Raw genomic sequence first — 21,284 nt, 5'->3', positions numbered from 1 at the left:
TGCTATGCAAATATTCCAAATATTTCACCACTTCCAATTCCCAACACTTCCACAAAGCTGTACACCACTTCTGGCCATAATATCTGCCCCTTGATTTCAACGCTCACGTATTCTTTCGGCAATTATTACATGACTTCAATTAGTTTTCGATCAGCTAATCTGCATTCTTTTCAACACACCTCACAAAGACTTGATTTTAATATTAATTAAAATCACATTATTTAGCGAATAATTTCCTGCGTCAACCAATCAATCACGCTGAATATCAAAAGGAGTGTCTCGAAAGGCCTCGAAATCGCCTCTGAATTTTCTCGTGTTGCTTTTCCTCAAGCCGAGAAAATTCTCTTTCTCTCTGGCTAAAGACAGTTTCAAAGGTTTCACAACATCCAATCACTTCTTTTTTTTTCTCTCAACACACTCTTGTAAAGTCTGTGAGCGCTTTTCAATCAAATGTTATTCAATGCGCAAAAACATAAGAGAAGTGAGAGAAAATTAAAATATTACCCGAAAAAAGAACTGTTGAGAAAGATGTTGTTTTTTCAAGCCATTCACACTTCGACTTTTGCCAAAAAGAAGCTCGAAATCTCAGGTGTTTTCTTGGGTGTTTTGATGAGAAAAAAACAACACAATAAAACCTGCCTAAATTCTGAGCCAATTCTCTCTTCCTCTCCTCAACTAATCATCAAACTAATTAGACGCGTCTGAAGTTATAATGAGGAAGGTTTTCCATTGATTTTTCACAAACCAGGTAAAAGAAAAATTCCTCATCTTTGGCTCTCTCTCTGTGGCCAAGAGAGACGCATAATTGGAAATTAATTGGATGAGAGAAAAAGAACGGCAACAACATCAACACCTCTCAAATATTTTTCACAATTATTTATTCATCAGCTGCGGAGTTTCTTGCATTGAATAAAGCGAAAACCTTTACGAGCAAAAAAGAGGCACTTTGAGTCATTCGTATTTTCGATGTTTTCCTCAAATGAATGGCCAATTTGTCATTGAGTCAAAGTTAAAATGTCTTTGAGAGAGCCAGAGGGCAAAAAGTACCAGCGATACTGGTAAAGATCGCTGAGGGAAAGTGTGGAGAAATAGATCGCGCGAGAAGAAAAACCTTGACCAAGTTTAGAAATGGCGGGAAGAATTGAGGCGAAGATTGACCGCTCTTCCGCGATGCAACGCAGTTGATAAAGTTAGTGGGAAAATGTGCATAAATTCCCCAACAATGCAGCGATAAAGTGTCCCAGCATTTGGGTTAATGCTGGATGAGGAAAACATCTAACAGCCTGATAAGAAAATTGTGAGGAAGTGGGTTGAAGTTTATCAATCAAGTGCAGTTCAAATGAATTTTTTTGGGGCGCTATTTTAAGCCTCTTCGCAATTTGCAAGTGAAATTCCCAATAATTAAGAATCATTACGGATTTACGGGTGTTTCTTTTCTCGAAAGTTCATGAACCCTCGAGCGATGGTTTCACGATCTTGGAAAGTAAATTCACTTTGCCGATCAATTAATCACACTTTGAGAATTCCATTTCATTGCGATGTATTTTCTTCTCAATCTAACGGACAAATCTTGATTAAATAGGAGGATTAAACATCGCGAGAGCGAGAGATTATATTGAAAGAAGAGCTCTCTTTGACCCTCCGCGCAAGAAGTCTCTAAGTGCATTTGAAAGTTAATTTATGTTTCCACGGATTTTACTGTTAGACATATTTGAAGCAATTAAAGAACATTAAGATTTTTTTTTTTGACTTTCGCAGAGCATCGAAAGTCGCAATGGAGGAGCCAATTCCGGCTGGCGTGAAGATCGACATGGATGTGGAGCCGAAGGACATGCTGACGGCCAAGATGACCGTGGAGACGGTCGTGCCGCATCCCACAGAACCGGCGCCAATCTTCCCGGAGCAGAACAGTACAAATCACGAGCGACGCGGCAGTTTGGCGCATTCCTCCCAAGCCTCCATCATCTCGACAGACAACAAGTCCAGCCACTTGTACTCGGCGCCGGATCTGCTGGCGTCGCCCGAGAAGAAGGACGCGCAGGTGCAGGAGAAGGCGCAGGAGAGCGAGGGTCATCTGCGGAAGATGGCTGAGCTGGTGGCCACGAAGGACGCGGAGAAGCAGCAAGTGTCCGCCGGAGTGATTCTGGGCATCACGCAGCTCATCCTCAGTGTCGCCTTGTCCGCCCTCGGCGGCCTCCTGATCGCCCGCGACGCCTCACTCTCCTCCTGCGGCTCCGGGCTCTGGGCAGCGGCGATCGCCGCCGTCGCCGGCGCCTTTGGCGTCCTGGGACAGCGCGCCAGGACGGGATTCCTGGCCGCCAGTCTGATCTGCGTGGCCTCCGGCACGCTGGCGATGGCTTTCACGGGGATCGGCGTGGTGAGGGACTCACAGCAGCAGGTGAGAAGCAATCTCAGAGGTCATCAAGAGCGCTTAACAGGTCATAAAAGCGCTGTTTGCATTTGATTTGAATTTATGGCTAAAATCTGTGGCAAATAATTGCGCAAGCGATTCATATCTGAGGGGTGAATAACTACCGGTTTTTTAGGCAGAAATCTTCAAATTAATTCCAAGGGGGAGATAATGGAAGTGGAAGTGATTAAAAGCTTGCAATATTCCTTTCCTGAGTGCTTATTTCACTGCCAAATTGTTCAAATTCTTGGGATTATCTTTGATTTTCACACAGAAACAATTTCAAATGATCTTAATAATCTCTTTTCTAGGTTATGTAACGAATCATGGACAGATTTAGTGAATAATTCGCATTCTAGAACATCAATTCTTATGCTCAGATCGAAAACATTGCTAATTATTAGTGGAATTAAGCATTTTCTGACGATTCTGACCCTTTGATGCCAAGAAACCCGATCATAACCTCAAAAAGAGTCATTTGGGCTGGGAAATGTTCCTGTAAATAACTTCTTAGACATTTTTGACTCTAACTCTGCAGTTTTGAGTTCATTGGAAAATAAAAAGAGATGATTTTGTGATCTAGAAAGCTTCCAAACGGAAATTTTGAAGATTTCTTATAGTGAGATTTTGAGGTTATGGTCGAAAAAGATGTCCAAAAATGCGTTTTGAAGTGGATTCTTAGAAAAATATCAATCATCACGATAGAATGAATGTGGAAACACTTATTATCCCTCAAGATTCTCTGCGAAAAACACTTATTCACCCCTTGTAAAATTGAATTAGAAAAAAAACGACTTCTTTTGATTAAAATATAGATCCAGAAAGTTTATTATTCTCTCTGACTATAACTTGTGTCTTTACATGATCTCTCCTCGTCTGAAGCCCATCTAACTCTGTCCTTCTCTCTCGCTCCAGGCCACCTCGAATGCCGTGAGCGCGGGATCCGGACTGCTGTTCGCTCTGGCGCTGCATTTCCTCGTCAGCGCCGCTTCCGTGTACTATTCCGCCCTCAAACTCTGTCTCAGGTGAGTGTCGACGGCAATTTGCGTGAGTTCATTTATAACTTCACCGCTACAGTTAAATAGTGCATTTTACATCTTTCACTGCTATTTTCTCTCTCTTAAATATTTTTACTCCCTATTTGCTAGAGCCATTCTCACTAATCTTTTGCGCCTAAAGACTGAAACATTTTACATATGCGAAAGACCTTGAAATGAGGCTGATTTCGAGAGGGTCTTGGAATTCTTCAGTGTTGTCCACTTTCTTCCTGACGAAAAAAAAATTCTCGGAATGTCTCTTATTGTTCGTAATTCTCTTTGCATTTCACATAATTTTTTTTTTTCACCTCACGTGCGTGTGCCAATATCATTATTATCGCTACTGTTAAACTCCTTCCTTATCAATTCTGCCCAGTGCAGATCCAAGTCAAAAAAACACACTTAAAAAAGAAGAGGAAACCTAACAAATAAATATCGTTACACACTTAATCATCTGCTAAAAAAGCTCTCTAACAAATGTTAATAATAGAATTTTCACCTAAAATGATCAAAATGACTCAGTCACTTCCCGGACGGGAAATCACTCACATTTCTTGTGCCTTTCTGCCATGGATCTGCGCGCGCGCGCGCGCGCGTCGTCGCGAGAAACGGGAAAAAGGTGCCAATAAGTTAAGATCGCTATCGATTTACAATCACATTTTCCGGGGGAGGGAAAGGAGAAGAAATGCTGCTGGTGATGAGAAGAGGACGCGAGAAGTTGCCTAGCAAGCGTCTCACGTGGATGATTGCGCCTCGATGGCCTCCTCCACGAAGGCGTCCAGCTTGTCCTGCCCATTCACGGGCGCCTCCTCGTCGCACGCACCATTCACGTCCACATCATCCGACGTGGTGGAGATCTTGTTGCTGCTCTCCTCCGTGTCGGAGTCCGTGAGCGTGATCTTCGCCTCCTGCGCGCGCTCGCGCTCGAAGCACGCCTTCTCCCACTCCAGAAACTCCACGTAATACTGGTAGACGGGGATGACGATGACAGAGATGTCGTCCACCGTGGCGGCCGCCTTGCTGTCCGCCAGGCGCCAGTGGCCGGACTCGTTCACGCGGCCGCGCGACTTGGCCACCAGCTCCTGCGCCACCATCGTGTACCGATGCTTCTCCGTGGGGTACTTGCTGAGCGTCTGGAACACCGTCCTGGCCACCGCCTCGCTGTCCGCCACGTCCCACAGCCCGTCCGTGGCCATCACGAGCACGCCGTAGTCGCCGTCCTCGTTGTCGTCGCCCGGAATGGAGATCACCTTGGTCAGGTCGCGGTACGTGACCTCGGGATGCGGCGAGAGGAAGGGCTTGATGGGCTGATTGCTGCCGATGGCCCTCAAGTCGTGATCGCCGAAGCCCCGCGTCACGCCGATCGTGCCCAGCAGCCGGCTCCTCTTGCCCTCGCCCGTGACGATGGGCATCTTCAGGTCCTCGCGCGTGAGCGTCTTGTACGTCCAGCCCTTCATTGTGCCCTGGCGGTACAGGATGCGCGTGCCCAGATCCTTCGTCATGGGCTTCTTCGCGTACTCCATGGCGATGTACTCGCCGCCCATGAAGGCCGGATTGATCCTGGCCGTGGACATGAGGCGCGCCTTCTCCGTGTCCGGCGTGTGGTCGTGCGAGAAGGGAATGGGAAAGATGCGGAAGGTCTTGTCCTCCTCGCCAGTCTCTGCCGGGCTCTTGAGCTCGTGCGGCACTATTTGCGCCTTCAGGAGATCCGTGGACACCCTCTGGCACAGCACTGCCCGCGAATCTCCCGCATTGGCCACAAACATCTTGCCGAAGATGAAGAGCGCCGCCAGAGCCGTGCAGCCGCCGGCGTTGCGGTACTTGTCTCTGTCCTCCGCCAGCACGGCGTCCATCTCGGCGAAGGCGGACTCCAGCGCGCCGATGATCAGCTCGTCCTTGCTCACGCTGCGGTGGAAGAGCAGCGTGTGCGGCAGGACGGCGTCCGCGGCGGGCAGGCGAGGCATCAGCATGTCCAGCACGTCCACCAGCTTCTCGTGCAGGATGTGGTGGAACTGGTTGGCCGCCGCCAGGGCGGCCCCGTAGCCCGCGTGCCCGTCGAAGATGCCGAAGTACGTGTAGGGCAGATCCGGGAACTGCTTCGACGGGTGCGACAGGATCTGGCGCTGGAACGCCGCCTGATCCTCATTCCACTCCGACTTGCCGCTGTTCACGCACTCCGCGTAGCCCGTGCTCCACGGCAGCGTGGAGATGTCCCTGGGCACGATGATGGGGCGCACATTGTGGTCCGCCGAGGCCTTCAGCTCGTCGTGCGTGGCGAGTTGCAGGAAGGGCGGCCGGGCGTATGTGAATTTGTCCGGGAGCCTCTGTCCCTGGTGGTGCACTTTCCCGTGGTGATCGATGGCCTGAGGCGCCTGGATCATGGCCACCTCGGGACTCACCACGGTCAGGACGCGATTCTTCAGTCTGTTGAACATTCTTCCGGACGCAAGGGTCTCTCACTGGGATTCCTTTGGCATATGCTGCTGCGCGACACTCTACTTCATCCCCCAATCCCTCTGTCCAGTGTCTGGATGGATTGTCCCACTGCCAGGCGAGAGTCTCGACACTCCGCCAAGTGCTGGAGATTGGTCAGAATCGCTAAAATCACTCCACAATCAATTTTTCGTCTCACTTCCCCGAACACTGTGACAACAAAGCAAGAAAATATATATTTTGACAGCACCTGAGACCCTCAGAGCCACCTGGCGCTCAGTCGACGAATCAGCTTCCACAAAATTAATCCCGTTCCAATATTCAAATTCCAGACCCTCGCCGGGAGTAATCCTCGAGAACTCAGACCTCACCACGCTGACACAGAAGAAAGTGGAGGACTACATCAAGTCCATCTCGTCCGGCTCCACGAGGAACGGAGGAACAATCATTTACCCAAACATGCTTCATCGCAACATGATATCGACTCTGAGTCAGAGCGTAAGTGGGCAGATAAAGCCTCAAATATTCATTTATCGCATTTATCTCTGCCAGAGAGACACGAATTCAAAGTCCGCAGGCTGATAAAAGCAACTTCTCTATCTGCAGGCAAACAGTGTGAGCGCAAGGGAGAATCTTCATCCCCAGTCAATCCAAGGGCCGCCTCCAGTTTATCTAGTGCCAGCAGGCGTGACTGTAAGTCTCGAGATTAAATTTGAACCCAAAAGGATTCTCTTTTCTAATCTGAACCAATCATTTCAGCCTCCAATTCCGCCTCCTGTTATCTATCCCTACAGCGTCCCTCAAGGCATCCCTTATCCGCCCATGGCGCCGCAGTACTTCGTACCTGACCAACAGATAATGGTGAGCAACTCTAACAAGCAACCCTGAAGCCTAGACTCAATACTTATCTTCACAGGACAACCTCTATCGATGGCGGTCCACGAGATCCCTGCGAAGTCGCGTGTCGGAGAAATCCAAGCCCACAAGGCGCAGGAGCGAAACCAGAGATGCAACCAGTGAGGCTGGAGTTGACCGGAAGGCCTTCCAGTACACCGGACTCGATCGTGCCATCGCCAACAGCTTCCTGGTCTACCAGCAGACCAAGAGCACCAATTGCGACACAAGCAGAAGCGGAGGATCTCAGAGCACCGAATCCATGGGCAAATGCTGCGATGTTGCCATGTAGGGCGCTTCAGCTTAATGTATATTCGTAGCGTTTACTGTAAATAATGTTCTTAAAGTACTTCTTTTGTACATTGAAGAGTCAGTGAATTACCTTGAAGCGTACATTGGATTTTTGCTACCATCAGAGAATGCAATATCTTTGCGCAAATACTCATTTTGTAAGATATCTTACCATTGAAGTTATCATTTGTATGTAGTAAAAGTAATAAATGAATTTAAGCATGTTTGCGAAAGGAGTTTTGAGGTTAGTTCGTTTCTTTCCCTCAAAAGACTTCTCAATTTTCTCATTTTTGACCAAAAAATACCGCTCAATTATTGTTTATATATTGTTTGCGTCATGGCTTTGGAATTTGTGGGATTTTCTGCTCTAAAAGTTCGTGCGCTTCTAGAAAACTTATAATCTTTTTGTGTTAATCTCATTTTAATCTGTTCTATCAAATCGATCCTGCGGATTCTCTGACAAACTGCGAATAGACTGAAATTTACTTAATCTCTTATTCCAAATCAAATAGTCTTAACTTACAGCTTTTATCTTTAAATTTCACTTTTTCTGCTTCTCATCGTCACCTTTCTCAATCTGACAACCCTTACACTTTATCTGGGTTTATTCCAAAAATTATGCTACAAATAATTCGATATGAATTATTACTTGGATTTACTTATTTTAGTGATTTCAATCTGTGCTTCTCGTTACTGTAACAGATCAATAAGAACCTTAACCCTCTGTGGGTTTAACTCTGCGTCTGATCGGCGTAAATAAATGCGTTCCACACGTTTATCCGAGACACCAACCGTGGAATCGCTTTCCCCACTGAGATTTGTGGGTTTTGTTTGCAGTGTAACATCTGACTTTGTGACGAAATGTTCCCCGAGAGATTGGAAGAGAGAATGGTGCATTGATAAAAGGCAGTATTTACGTTTTGTGCGTCCGCGAGTGTGTTCCTGCCCGATAATGGACCACTCCATCAACTCGCGGCCTCTGCTGCAGCCCAGCGACAGCGAATTCGCCGAGTCGGATGGCGACGCGCGGGCGTCCAACGGCGACGTCGAGATCAGGTCGGAGACAAAGAACGAGCCCAGCGACCGTCTCAACGTCATTTACATGATCTTCTACCTCCTGGGCATGACGACGCTGCTCCCCTGGAACTTCTTCATAACGGCTGAGAATGTGAGTTTAAGCGCGCTGTGTGGAAATCAGTTGATTTGACTTCGTGCCTTCCGCAGTATTGGATGTTCAAGTTCCGGAATGTGACTGGGAATGACTCGGACGTGCTGACGCCCATCCAGCGCACCTTCACGTCGGACCTGAGTGTCTCGTCGGCTGTGCCGAACACGGTGTTCCTGGTGCTGAACGCCTTCCTCAGCCACCGCATTCCTCTGAGGCTGCGCATGCTGGGCTCCATGGGCGTGATCTTCGTGCTCTTTATCTTCACCACAGCCTTCGTGGAGGTGGACACGGACGCGTGGCAGAGAGCCTTCTTCGGCATCACCATCACGACGGTGGTTGTGATGAATATCGCCGCCGCAATTCTCTCCGGCGGCTTGTTTGGCATCGCCGGCCAATTCCCGTCCGAATACATGACGGCCGTGGTGAGTGGCCAGGCGCTGGGCGGCATCTTCGCCGCCCTCTGCGAGGTCATCTCACTGACCTTCGGCGCCTCGCCCAAGACCACGGCGCTGGTGTACTTCAGCGTGGCGATCGTGGTGATGATCATCTCGCTGGCCGCGTACTTCTTCATGTCGCGCACGCTCTTCTTCAAGTTCTACACCGCCGCGGCGCACACGCCGCGCCTGCAGGACGAGGCGCGGCTGCTGGGCGAGCCGCCGCCGGCGCCCAACTTCCGCCTCATCCTGCGCAAGATCTGGCTCTACGGCTTCTCCGAGTGGTTCGTCTTCGTCGTCACGCTCTCGGTCTATCCGGCCGTGACGGTGCTGGTGAACAGCGAGCACAAGGGCAACGGACACCTGTGGAATGACGTCTTCTTCACCACCGTCGTGAATTACCTGATCTTCAACTCCGGCGACTATCTGGGCAGAATCATCGCCGGACTGTTCGAGTGGGTGAGTTTTTGGGGTGGAAATCTTCCACTCTTTCCGCAAACACACGCTGAAAAACCCATCTCAATATTTGAGGAGACATTTAGTGATAATACTCATAAGATAACTCGCGCATTGAGTCAAGTTTCCCAGCATAAGAAACAGCATGAATCATCTCAAGTCTCTCAAGTGCAGATAAAGGGGTAAATATGTGCCTGATTGAGATTTGAGCTCCAAATTATGACTTTAGGAGTTGCTCAAGTTGGACAAAAATGGTTTCCATTCTATCCATTCCTGAAATAATCTTCGAAATAATTACAAAATATCATCTAGACAGAAATAATTGTACAATTTCCAGCGAAATTCTCACAGAAATCGTGATGTCGCGGGTTCAATTCTCACGCGATTCTCTTTTTTTTCACAACTCTTTCTCACTTCTCTTTCCTTTTTCGAGTATTTTCCTTCACTTTATCGCTTTAAATCAGCATTTTTCCTTTAATATTCGCCCAAAACTCTTTTTAACGCTAAAAATAATATCCAGAAATAGCTTTTTCTCAAAGACAGAGCAAGTTTTTTCCCGTTACATTCTTTTTGACGCTTTTTTTTTGTCCATTCTCAGCTTAAATCTTCTCCTAAGAACTCTTTTTAAAGCGTAAAATGTAATTTTCTACCTTGTTTTCCGCAAAAGTCGCTTGGAAAGCTGGTAATATTGCATTTTTGCGTCTTTTTCCTTCGCTAATTTGCATTAATAAGTTCGAATCCAGCTTGTGGCAAATTTTTTTCCACGTATTTCCCTGTTTTAGCCTTTTCCCCTTTTTTCATACCACAATTAAACCAAGAGACTAATTTGGGAAGTTAAAAGCTTCTCAATAAATAATTATTTGACTTATATTTCCATCCATTCTGGATATTCTTTAATATTCCAGCTGGAACAGCTTAAATGGTTCATTCTTTCCTCACTTTCGCTCAATTCAAATGCCTTTTTTTTCAGCAGAAAACAAGATTTTTTGTCAGAATGCTGACTAATCATCAAATTAATTCATCAATTCTTAATTTAATTCAGTGAATCAGAGATTTTTTACCCCTCAATGAAAATTTTATCTCCTTGCAATTTGCTCATCGCGCAATTCAGAAGCAATTCGCCAGAAAGTTCAGTCGATAAGAGAGATTAATCTGACGCTTTTTTGCAGCCTCAAAACCGTCCGCGTCTCGTGGCATTTTTCACGGTGATCCGAGTGGCGTTCATTCCCATCTTCCTCATGTGCAACTCGCAGCCCAGAGAGAATCTGCCCGTGATCGTGCATTCCGACATCGTCTTCATCCTGCTGATGAGCGTCTTTGCGCTCACGAATGGCTACATTGCCAACATTGCGCTGCTGTGCGCGCCCAAGATTGTCGCCAGTCACGAGAAGGAAGTGGCGTCGTCCATGATGGCCGCATTCCTGGGCATCGGCTTGGCTTTCGGCTCAGGACTCGGCCTGATATTCGTCGAGATACTCTGAACAGTGCACTCTTAGGACAATTCACGCACGCAAGATGCATTCTCAGTCACTTAGCTGGATTCCTTCATGTGATATTATTGCTCTGTCTCTCACTGTTAATCTTTTTGTATCCCAAAGACAGGCTTCTCCTTTTGTGTACAGTAGCTTTGAGAAAGTTAATATAGGTAAATAAATGGGTGAGAAAACACATAAGAAGAATTTCCCAGGCAACGGCGTCCCAAACAAAACAGGAAGCAGAGCTGAAGAACAGCTAGAAAACACTTCAGTGAGTCAGAAGAAGCATTCAAGCAATTCAATAAATGAGTTCAAGGCTTGCGCGCGATTAATTGCTCAAAATGTGACTCATTTTTATCAAGATTCACTCTTTGTAAATTGAAAACATCGCGTAATCTAATGTGAAACACAACAGAAAAGCAACAGAAGCTGTAGGAAAATGAGGAAAAATAACGTCATCGTCTTCAAAATCTGGAAATTATATCAACTCTGATGCCTGCATCAAACCAAGGGGGAGATAATGTGCCTTAAATCAGTACATCACTTCTAGAAACTGGAATTTGTGGTAATTATGATGAATGTCTTAAGTTTCCATTCAATATTTCTGCAATAATTCAACTAAAATCGCATTTTTGGACATCTTTTCCGACCATAACCTCAAAAATATCACTAAAAGATCTTCAAAAATTCCATTTGCAAGCTTTCTAGATTACAAAATCATCTTTTTTGACTTGCCAATGAACTCAAAATTGCTACTTCACAGTCAAAATCGCCTAGAAAGTTTTTTTAAAAAGCATTTTCTAACACAAATTTAATATTTTTGAGGTTATATTTGACTTTAGCACATTTTGCAGTGTTTCTAGACATTGAAGGTGAAGAATAACAACGTTTTCAGCATGAAATAACTTAATTCTACCAATTGTTGGCGATTTCTCGGACTGTATTCCAATTTTGAAGCTCTATGGAGTTTCTTAACCTCAAAAATATCACTAAGAGATCTATAAAGACTTACTTTGAAAGATTTTCAGAGATTTTAGCTCGCAAAACCATCTCAAAATTGATAATTCAGAGTCAAAATAGCGTTAAAAGTTTTCTAAGTAACCATTTTCCAGGCTCAAATAAATATTTTTGAGGTTATGTTTGACTTTAGCACATTTTGCAGTGTTTCTGGACATTGAATCTGAAAAATAGCATCGTTTTTAGCATGAAATCGCCTAATTCTGCCAATGATTGGCGATATTTCTTTGAATTATTCACTAAATCTGGCCTTAATTCGTTACATAACCTAGAAAAAAAGATTATTTAGAATCATTTTGCTTTAAATTCGAAGGAAATCTCTAGAGAAACGGGACAATTTGTCAGAAAAAGAAGCGCTAAGGAAAGGAATATTGTAGGTTTTTCAACATTTCCTGCTCTTAAGTACTTCTACTGAAGTGTACACCACTTCTGACTGTATTATCTCCCCCTTGCATCGGAGTTTCCTAACAACGGGACAAATAAGGACGTCTGGGCCGCCCAGATTCCCCTGGAAAAATGTCTGCATCGTCGGAATCTGAGGACTATTTCGACACAGTAATTGGTCATATTGAGGACTTTGTGATCAGCGATGAGTTTCAGGTGAGAAATCCCTCAATTTCCACACCAGACAAAGCTGAAAATTGTCTTCTGCCGGCAGAAATTGGTGCAGAACTTCATGCAGACGTACTACAAGGAGTTCAACGAGTGCGAGGAGAACCGAATTGAGTACACGGAGATCTTCAATCAGTACACAAATGCCCTGGAGAGCTGCATTGTTGGGAATTTGGAGGAGCGAATGCCCAACTTCAGCATGGAGAGATTCAGCGAGGAGTTGAGCAAGCGAAAGACACAATTGGACGGTGAAATCTTCGAGCTTCTCTTCTCTCTCACGGACTTTCTCGCCTTCAAGGAACTCATTCTGGACTACAAGCTGTACAAGGAGAATCATCTGAGTGATCTGGATTCGGGCATTCAAATAAGTCGCTTGTCAAATTCACTTATTTAATCCATCCGGCAACTTCCAAAGGAAACCAAATAATAAAGTAAAAATGAGAGAAAGATGAGGAATAAAGAGCGTCAGCTCGCGTTCAGTGCATGAGAATCTCCGTCTGGACGAGCTGATTGTTGGTGTCGCCGGGCATTCGGTAGGGAATCGTGGCGCCCATGCTGGTCAGCGCCTTCGCCTGCTCGCGCAGTCGGCTCAGGGGATTCTCTCCGGTGGCTGGGAAGGAAGTCTGGGTGGTTTTACTCTTTATCGCGCGATACTGCGAGTAGAGAATGTCCATCGTGGCCAGGAGAATGTTGGGGAAGACTTTGCACACTTCCACGCGCAATCTGCCAAAGAAAAAGAGCGAAAATGAGTCCCAAATCCACACCAAAAGCATCAAATGTTACTCACTCTTTGAAGTTCTTCAGGCAATTGTCCAGATCCGCCATGGTGAAGGGCACGAGATTGATCCTGGCCAGCGTCTCGAGTGCCAACTGATGCTTCTTCTCGTGATACTCATCGAAGAACTTGAGCAGATCGTAGAGAATGACGAATGTGGACAAGATCTTGGGATCACACTTGATCTCATCGATGTCATAGCGCTCCTTGATCTCTCTGGCCACCACTTGAATCCTCTCGCGCAGGGAGCCTCGCTTGTTGGGCTGATTCACCACCTGACTGAGCAACACCGAAGTGTAATTGAGCACTTGCTCGTGATTCTCCGCCAAGTCGTACATCTTGATGGCACTCTCGAAGACACCCTTCTTCACCAGCTCATCCGCCACCATCTGACACGCCGCCCTCGGATCCACCTGCATCGACTCGAACTGATCTATCAGACCGCGCGAGCGCATCCCATTCACCTGGATCTTGCCGAAGATCAAGTCATACTCGCCACACTCCATCGCCAAGTCGGTGATGCTGAGCAGGAAGAGATTCCTGCCCTCGGCGTCCAGCAGATTGCGCAGGAAGAAGAAGTACTGAATGGCCTCGGCGGGATCGGTGATCTCGAACTTCTTCACGTACAGCATGACCAGGCGTGCCAGATTCAGGCGGCGCAGCGGCGCCGGATCGTCCGAATCCACGGAGAGCAGCGGCTGACGGACATCTCGCGAGCCTCCCAGCATTCCCAGCTCATTCAGCGCCAGGGCGATGTGGACGGCGTGCGCGCGGAAGCGCTCGAATCTGGACAGGAACTCAATGGCCACCTCAAACTGCCCGGTCAGCGCCAGCACTTGGAAGTACAGATGCGGCTGTTCGTGGGCGTTGAAGTGCTTCTCGCCGTACTGCTCGAGAATCATCGTTTGCAGGCCAGCGTAGGTGAGAATCTCCTGATTGGCCTCCGCCTCTGCCTGGATGAGCGACAGCTGAACCCAGAGGAAGTCATCTGACGTCTTGGCGATGTCCGGATGCTGCTCGTGAATGTCACACGAGGCCACAATGCAGTAAACCACGCGCTTGAAGGGATCCGTGGCGTTTCTGATCTGTCTCTTGTACTGCATCTTGATCTGCTGCTCCAGCTTCGAGTTGATCCTCTGGTCGGGCTTGCGCAGCTTCTCCTCCAGCACCTGAATCACATCCTCGTGGCCCGGACTGATGAATTCCAGACACTTGAGCGCCGCCTGAATGTCGCCGCAGCGCAGACAGTAGAAAACCATCGGCCAGATCGGTTTGCCCTCGATCTTCCCGTCCTGGAGCCCGATGGCGTTGAGATTGTCCATGTCGCCGAACCTGAGGCGCACGAAGGCGCTCACGAGGCTGAAGGTGTTGGGAATTCCGCCCAATTGCGCCTCGCGCAGATGATCCGACACGACTGTCGTCATGTAGACTTTGTAGCGATTCTCCAGATACTTCTTCGCCTGCTGGATCAGCTGCCCGCTGTGCTGGCGCTGTCGCAGCGGATCCTGACTCCTGGCCGACGGCATCACGTTCACCATGTACTTCACAATCTCCCACATTTCCGTGATCTTGGCGTCGTTGAACTCCTCCGACACTTGGGCGAACTTCTGCACGAGATTCGGTCGCAGCACGCCCTCGATCACCACGCGATTGTAGTCCAGAACCTCCCTGGCGTACGCCATCTCCTGACTGCCCAGACACGAGCGTCCCGTGACGGAAGTCTCGTTGAGAATCGTCTGCTCAGGACCCTTCTGGATCTCTATCCAGCCCTGTGACGAGCCCACCAGAGCGTTCATCAGCTTCACCTTCTCCTCCCGCCAGTCCGACACGATGTGATCCCACTTCTGCTGCTGGGCGCTCTTGTAAGTCTGTCGGAAAGGAAGAGGAAAGCACTAAATTCCATCCAGAAACACACACCGAAGAGATTCTCACCTCCTTGTGAACCTCCTCGATGACAGAGAGAATCGCGTTCTCCTTCTCATTCCGCAGGAAGCTCTGGATGTCAGTGTCAGCGATGGGATCCAATGGCTCGAATGTCTTCCGGGAACTCAGCGTCTCAAGTTTCTGTGTGATCTTCGGCAAATCAATGCCCTTCGAGCCCAGCATGATGTGCCTGCAAAACAGCCACAAAATCCTCATCTTCACACTGTCAAGACACTCTGTACGGCATCACAACTCACGCCTGGGCGTCCTGAGAGCCCACTTCGGACTGCGTGACCCGCGAGTGGAGCTCCTGGGCTGCCATGAGGACTTGCGGCAGCGTCCTGTCCATCTGTGGGATGTCCTCCGCGCTCTGCACCTCATTCGTCAGCCTCTGGGCTTGCTGCACAAGCATATTGAAGTCCATTTTCAGGCCGGATTTGCGGTCTCTGGCCAGAAAGCGGGGAAAATTCAAGCACAAACACTCCACAAACGCCTCGCGGTTCGCCCGGCAAAGTGACAGTTTGGGACGATTTGGGACAAATTCACCACCGCCAAAATGCCGATCCGTCAACGGAATCTTCAGGTTATTTTGTAAACAAACAAGCGTGGAAATGTTGATTGCGGATTCAGTGGCGATAAAAGTGATCAATTCGAGAGAGATTCTCATCGGCAAGTATGGAGAATCCTTTGGGGATGCTTGAGCTACAATGTGGTGTGATTTTCAGGTGTGGGAAATCAGCTAAAGTACCTGAAATGCGAAGACGGAAAAACCACTGTTCAGTGCATTGACACGGGTTTTCGCAGTAAAATCCTTGGCATTGAGATTGTGAGGCAGATTTCGGGAGTCACTGTTCTGGTTCACGGAGGAAGATACTTGGCAGCCTTTGGGATAGTCAGAGGAGTTCTCCAGAAGTTGTATGGGTGTAAATTTTCCGATCTGATCAGCAGCATTCATTGCGAAGATGATCTTGATAACATTTGCTTAATCACTGGACACAACATTGCTCTGCTGATAACACTTGAAGAGCCCTCAAAGGAGTCCTCGAAGGAGTCCTTCAGGGTAAAGAAGAGGGCAAAATGCGAGGACAATTCCATGCTTTATTGTTCTCACGTGGAGGGAAAGAATTGGGAGGATTTCTTGGTGTTTTCCGGAACTGCTCTTGGAGAAGTGATCCTCTGGCAGCCAAGGCGAGCAAGCACGGGAATCCTGCACAGATTCACAGCTCACAAGGGTGTTATCTTCTCAATAACCACCGAGGAGGATCTTCTGGTGACGACTTCCGACGACAGATCGGCAAAGATCTGGAAAAGGGAGGAAAACCAGAAGATTGTCTGCATCGCTTCGCTCTTTGGACACAAATCTCGAGTGTTCAGGAGCAAAATCGTCGAGAAGAACAAGCAGAGATTCATCTTGACCATCGGAGAGGATTCCAATTTGTGCGTGTGGCACGAATCAGGGAAGTTTCTCTTCCGGAAAGCCCTCTACAGTGGAGCTGTGATCTGGAATTTGGACTACGACAGGACGCAAGACACTGTGCTGACGTCTGGAAGTGATGGGAATGTGAAGAAGCTGAATTTGAGGGAGATTTTGGACAGAGGAATTAATGAGAGTCCCAGAAAAGCGCTTCTTGATGAGAAAATCTCAAAGATTCTCTTCATTGACAGTCAGACAATTCTTGTGATGACTTCTGAGATGTTCCTGATGAAGCTGGAGGCTTCGGAAGAGTGGAGATGTCAAGAGAAAATGCCCATTCCCAACATTTACATCGCATTAATTGAGAATGTCGATGGAAAAGTGTTGATTTGCTCGCATCACGAAGCGATAATCTATCAAATCTGCGATTCAGGTGTCCAGGAGGAGCACAGGAATTGTAATCTCCTGGAGGGATTGATCAGGACATTCTACCAAATCTCTCCTGAAGAGTATTTCTTCGTGGACGATCGAGGAAATTGCGCAGTGACGGACAAAGCATTGAAGATCCTCGTGCAATTCTCCGTGTCGCTCTGCAAGGATCTCTGGTACACCAAGTGGATCACCATGGCCAGGAGAGTGGCTGACTATCTCCTGATGAGTGACAGACTTGGTCATCTTCACCTCTGTCGCGTGTTTCCTGGACAAATCATCATCGAAGCCACGAAGAAATGTGTTCACGGAAATCTTGGCGTCACTCAAATCCACACGGAAGAGATTTCTGAGGAATCTGCAGAGTTCTGGACATCTGGACGTGATGGAGTGCTTAGGAAATTCCTCCTGGACAGAAATGAAGCGAGTTTGAGGGAAATCTTCACGGAAAAAGTCCCCATTTCGTGGGTGGAAAGGATTTTCTGCCTGAAAAGCGGCCAGAAATTGATTCTCGGCTTCAATGATGAGAATCTTGTGGTGTGGGAGAGAAATCACGGTGTAATCTTCCAGCTGTGCACAGGAGGAGGTCACAAATACTGGGATTTCGTGATGAATGCCGAGCAGAATGCAGCAAGAGTCATCAGCGTGTGGGAAAAGAAGCCTTTCCTGGACAATTTCTCACTCGAAAATCTCTCTGAAGACTCTCTGAATATTCCCACGGTTAATTGGCACTTCAGATCTTGCAATTGTGGAGCAATTCTCAAGACGTCCTCGGGTAAATCTCTCCTGATCTCCGGTGGTGATGACAATGTCCTCAGGATAAACTTCCTGGGCAAAGAATTAACTCATGTGAGTGAAATTGTGACGCATATTTCCAATATTCGTGCTGTGAAGCTGATGAAATTGCCGGAAAAAGACTCTTTCCTGCTCTTCTCTGTCGGCGGAAGAGCTCAGATGTGCTTGACGAGAATCCTGGCCAGAGACAAGCCACAGATTCACGAGTTTGTCAACTACATGTTGAAAGCGAAGGACTTCAGGAAGAATCGACAGAGTCAAATGATTGATTTCTGCCCAGAAACGCGCTTTATGTGTCTGACAATTGATGGAAGGGAGATTTTTGTGGGCTGTTCTGATGGATATGTGAGAAAATTCAGGCTGGAAGAGGAGAAAATCCATCTAATCTCGTCAGTTTTCTACAGAAGATGCATTTTGAACATCGAGATCATCGAATGTCAAGGCAGGAAAATCCTCCTGACGATGGGAACTGATGGGAAGATTATTCTCTGGAATGCTGAAGACTTTTCCAATGATTCCATTCCGTTTCACAGCATTTCTCATCACGAGAGCGGGATAAATTGCTTCGATGTGTGGAAAGAAGGCGAAGAATTTACTGTCTTGACCGGAGGCGATGATCAGAAGATCACAAAGACTGTCTTTGGCTTCGAGAGTGGGAAGATTGTGCAGAAGGAGACTTGCAAGACTTCCTTGCACTTTGCTCAGGTAACAGGAATTAAAATCGCCAACAAGGACGAGTTCTTCTCCACAAGCGTTGACCAGAGAATTGTTAGAGGAAATCTTCATGATTTGAGCTTGATCTGTGAGAAATTCACTTCTGTTTCGGACCTGAAAGGACTTCTAATGCTAGATAAATGTAATATTGTAGTTTTTGGCGCTGGAATAGAGACAATTTCTTTCTAAAACAGATCTTTCTCTTGTCAATGATTGCTCAAGTGAAGAATGGACGAATCACTTCAGCAGGAATATCAAAGAATAGATGGGAATGGATGGGAATTTAGGAATGGATAAAATTAAGAATCATAAGCCTGAGGAATATTCGGAATATTATCTCCAATAACTCCATCTGAGTCTCAGATTATGGCTTCAGATTCTTTTTGACGCTTAATTGTCCTTTCTCGGGCTTGAAACTTCTCCAAAGAACTCTTTTTAGTAAAGCTAAAACTGACATTTTCCACAATATTCGTTTGCAGAGCTAATAATATTGCGTTTTCATACATTCGCGCACGCAATGACTTTCTGGCGTGATCCTGGCGAGGAAAGAGAGGAATTTGATCGTGAAAAGAAACCTTTTTAGCTTTATCAGCTGATCAGGTGAAGGTTTTAGGCGAAGATTTAGGGATAAATGACGATATAAAGCGATAAAGTGAAGGAAAATACATGAAATGAATTGTGAAAAAACACAATTGCAAGAGAATCGAACCCGCGACTTCACAATCTTGTGCCAAATTCTCTTATGTGAGATTCTGCTTAGCCGATTTCGAATATAATTCTTCGAAGAATAGATTGGAATGGAGCGAATGGATTTTTGACAGCGAAATCGTAGGCCTGGATTATGGAATGTATAAGGAAATTTGAGGAATGGAAACCACTTTTCTCTAACTTGAGTCTTCCTTGGTTTCTTGCGCATTTTATTGATTTTATTGCTCTGCACTTTTGGCGCCAAAAGTGGTGAATATAGCGCGAAAGAGACAGGCATACTTCGTGAAAACATCTGTGATGTGTCAAATTGCGTGTATGTTTTGTGAGCGATTGTGTTTTGGCCACAGCGTAGTTTTGAGTGAAAAATGTTAATTAATTCCAACGACAGCAGGAAGGAGATCAAGTGATTCCACAGCGAGACGCCTGAGTAGTTTGTGCAGAATGTCGTGGCTGAATTTGGACAGTCTGAACAGCATCAAGGGCCAAATCACGAAGGTGATTCAGGAGACGGTCGTGCAGCCAATTCAAGAGGAGGATGAGGTTGACCACGTAGTCAAGCTGGAGAATGCCACTGTGCGCATCCAGGAGCTCACTGAGCTCTGCTCCACACAGGATCAGGAGGTAAATCCGTGCACCTTGAGTGGAGAATCAGGAAGTCAGAGAAGGGAAAAGTCTCAATGAACGGAGTCACGATTGAGGTTAAGATTCTTTGTTTTCCTTTTCCCAACAGCAAGAAGAGAGAAGAAAAGTCGTTGTTTTCATTCGCGATGCGAGGAAAATTGTAAACCTTCCCGGAAGAGATGAGATTTTGGGTGGCAATTGGGAAAAACAAGCCACTTTTCCCAGCTTATCTGCGTGATTCTGCCCTGAAATGTTTATTCATCCACTTCAAGCCACTTTTCCCGGGGGGGAGAAAAAAACACCGAGAGATTTCGGTTACCTGAACGCACGCTCTTCTTATCAGAGCATTTAATGATATGAATATTCCATCTGTTCCCCAAACCACACAATATCTGGACGATAATCGCGCGGTGCGCAACATAAATATCACATTTGCATTTCCACCCGCCGAACTCAATTACCACACGATTTATGATTTTCACCCATTTGTCGAATTGTCAGGGGATTTGATTGATAAGACTTCCTGACACTCCTCAAACCACTCTGTATGTCCGTCTGACGCCGGGAATTTGCTCTCTCTTGCAGCTCGCGACACTGCGAAGGCAGATTCTTGAATTACAGCAACTGCAGCAGGCAAAAGTCGCTGAATGTGGCGCTGGAAAAACGGTGAGTGTCAGCAAAAAATGAAGATCTGAGAATTTTGCAACACGATCGAGTTGTGAATCGTGAAATTGGGGAACAATTCTTCACACAAAGAGCCTTCTAGATTGCATTTTTTTAATGGACAAGAAGGCAAAGATGATTTCCAGTTGCATGTCTCTTAAAGTAAGAGATTTTAGAAGTATTTTTCAGAGGGTTTTTAATGTGAAAACTTACAGTTACGCCAAATCGAATAGGACCTCCTGAGGCTAGAAGTCTGAAATTTTCCACCAATCTTCTCTCATTAATAAGCTATTGTCATGCCAAATTTGAAGACATTCGGTCTAATCCTTAATCACTTTGTGGTGCCAAAACTGAGCCAGAGCAGAAAATAATCCAAGATTCTTAACAAGAATTTCAACAATAATTTGTTTTGGGTTCTAAATGAGGTTTAAATGTATCCGAGGTGTCTTCAGGATAAATGTCCTGTCGATTTTCACATTTTATCTGGACTTTATTAGTGTTTGATATTAAAATTTGATTAATTGTGTATAAAGTTATGGAATGTGAACAATACGCAACTTCTGAGGATCGTAAGGAGCTTTTCGACTGCGCAAGAAAGGACATTTTCTCAGCGAAATAAGCAGAAGGACCTCTTATTCCAGCAAGAGAGTTTGGAGCGCAATTGACCGCGTAAAAAGGTCGATTTCAGTTGTTTAGGGCAAATTCCGCGTCATATTTGCTTCTTAGATCCATTTAGAATTGTTTTCTAAGGTCATTCTGATCCTTTTTAATATCGCAAGGAACAGATTTGATGAGTCTGGGACTAAAAGCAAGAGTATGCCGTTTCTCTTCGATCATATTCAGCCCTCTTTGAGCACCTCTTGCGTATTGATTATTTGATAAGAGGTGAATTGGAAGGGAATTTATCACGAAAAATTGTGTGTACTTTAGGGGGAGAAATCTTATCGGCGAGTGTGTGGTTTATATCCAATATTTACATTGAACTCCTCTCTTTATCATCACCATATTTTAGCTG

At 46.3% G+C, this 21,284-nt stretch overlaps 6 protein-coding genes across 6 annotated transcripts in view; 4 read left to right on the top strand and 2 right to left on the bottom strand.

Moving 5' to 3' along the window:
• Positions 1-3,434: 3,434 nt before the first annotated feature.
• Positions 3,435-6,100, bottom strand: LOC132262304 (protein phosphatase 1H). The gene has a single exon (XM_059761533.1). The coding sequence runs from the start codon at positions 5,880-5,882 to the stop codon at positions 4,182-4,184; it is 1,701 nt and encodes a 566-aa protein (XP_059617516.1). The 5' UTR covers positions 5,883-6,100; the 3' UTR covers positions 3,435-4,181.
• A 1,421-nt stretch (positions 6,101-7,521) lies between these two features.
• LOC132262305 (equilibrative nucleoside transporter 3) lies at positions 7,522-10,887 on the top strand. The gene is made up of 3 exons (XM_059761535.1): positions 7,522-8,233; positions 8,290-9,126; positions 10,293-10,887. Exons 1-3 carry the CDS (start codon positions 7,826-7,828, stop codon positions 10,602-10,604), a joined length of 1,557 nt encoding a protein of 518 aa, XP_059617518.1. The 5' UTR covers positions 7,522-7,825; the 3' UTR covers positions 10,605-10,887.
• A 1,184-nt stretch (positions 10,888-12,071) lies between these two features.
• Positions 12,072-12,621, top strand: LOC132262295 (ADP-ribosylation factor-like protein 2-binding protein). The gene is made up of 2 exons (XM_059761520.1): positions 12,072-12,215; positions 12,274-12,621. The coding sequence occupies exons 1-2, from the start codon at positions 12,132-12,134 to the stop codon at positions 12,619-12,621; spliced, it is 432 nt and encodes a 143-aa protein (XP_059617503.1). The 5' UTR covers positions 12,072-12,131.
• Positions 12,601-15,754, bottom strand: LOC132262294 (nuclear pore complex protein Nup93-1). Its single transcript, XM_059761519.1, has 4 exons — positions 15,183-15,754; positions 14,935-15,115; positions 13,015-14,870; positions 12,601-12,950 (listed from the first exon to the last, which is right to left on the bottom strand). The coding sequence occupies exons 1-4, from the start codon at positions 15,590-15,592 to the stop codon at positions 12,704-12,706; spliced, it is 2,694 nt and encodes an 897-aa protein (XP_059617502.1). The 5' UTR covers positions 15,593-15,754; the 3' UTR covers positions 12,601-12,703.
• LOC132262502 (tRNA (34-2'-O)-methyltransferase regulator WDR6) lies at positions 15,601-18,466 on the top strand. Its single transcript, XM_059761782.1, has 2 exons — positions 15,601-15,650; positions 15,730-18,466. Exons 1-2 carry the CDS (start codon positions 15,601-15,603, stop codon positions 18,464-18,466), a joined length of 2,787 nt encoding a protein of 928 aa, XP_059617765.1.
• Positions 18,467-19,261: 795 nt separating this feature from the next.
• LOC132263276 (thyroid receptor-interacting protein 11) overlaps positions 19,262-21,284 on the top strand; it is a 27,001-nt gene continuing 24,978 nt past the window's right edge. Inside the window, exons 1-2 of the mRNA XM_059762951.1 lie at positions 19,262-19,606; positions 20,192-20,272. Coding sequence (XP_059618934.1) covers positions 19,427-19,606; positions 20,192-20,272 — 261 coding nt within the window. The 5' untranslated portion in view covers positions 19,262-19,426. The remainder of the gene's footprint in view (positions 19,607-20,191; positions 20,273-21,284) is intronic.

This window comes from Phlebotomus argentipes, unplaced genomic scaffold (assembly GCF_947086385.1).
Source record: "Phlebotomus argentipes unplaced genomic scaffold, Phlebotomus argentipes genome assembly contig_15, whole genome shotgun sequence".
Classification (NCBI taxonomy): Eukaryota; Metazoa; Arthropoda; class Insecta; order Diptera; family Psychodidae; genus Phlebotomus; species Phlebotomus argentipes.
This window is presented reverse-complemented; position numbering and strand designations above follow the sequence as displayed.

What these genes read in the sequence shown, in the direction of transcription:
- LOC132262294 (XM_059761519.1), bottom strand. Translation starts at nt 15,592, where the DNA reads ATGAGAATCTCTCTCGAATTGATCACTTTTATCGCCACTGAATCCGCA. An exon ending in GGCTCTCAGGACGCCCAGGC is followed by an intron (nt 15,116 to 15,182) that starts GTGAGTTGTGAT and finishes GCTGTTTTGCAG; the next exon opens with GCACATCATGCTGGGCTCGA. An exon ending in TGCCTGAAGAACTTCAAAGA is followed by an intron (nt 12,951 to 13,014) that starts GTGAGTAACATT and finishes TTTCTTTGGCAG; the next exon opens with ATTGCGCGTGGAAGTGTGCA.
- LOC132262304 (XM_059761533.1), bottom strand. Translation starts at nt 5,882, where the DNA reads ATGTTCAACAGACTGAAGAATCGCGTCCTGACCGTGGTGAGTCCCGAG.
- LOC132262295 (XM_059761520.1), top strand. Translation starts at nt 12,132, where the DNA reads ATGTCTGCATCGTCGGAATCTGAGGACTATTTCGACACAGTAATTGGT. An exon ending in TGATCAGCGATGAGTTTCAG is followed by an intron (nt 12,216 to 12,273) that starts GTGAGAAATCCC and finishes TTCTGCCGGCAG; the next exon opens with AAATTGGTGCAGAACTTCAT.
- LOC132262305 (XM_059761535.1), top strand. Translation starts at nt 7,826, where the DNA reads ATGCGTTCCACACGTTTATCCGAGACACCAACCGTGGAATCGCTTTCC. An exon ending in TCTTCATAACGGCTGAGAAT is followed by an intron (nt 8,234 to 8,289) that starts GTGAGTTTAAGC and finishes TGCCTTCCGCAG; the next exon opens with TATTGGATGTTCAAGTTCCG. An exon ending in TCGCCGGACTGTTCGAGTGG is followed by an intron (nt 9,127 to 10,292) that starts GTGAGTTTTTGG and finishes GCTTTTTTGCAG; the next exon opens with CCTCAAAACCGTCCGCGTCT.
- LOC132262502 (XM_059761782.1), top strand. Translation starts at nt 15,601, where the DNA reads ATGGAGAATCCTTTGGGGATGCTTGAGCTACAATGTGGTGTGATTTTC. An exon ending in CAATGTGGTGTGATTTTCAG is followed by an intron (nt 15,651 to 15,729) that starts GTGTGGGAAATC and finishes GGGTTTTCGCAG; the next exon opens with TAAAATCCTTGGCATTGAGA.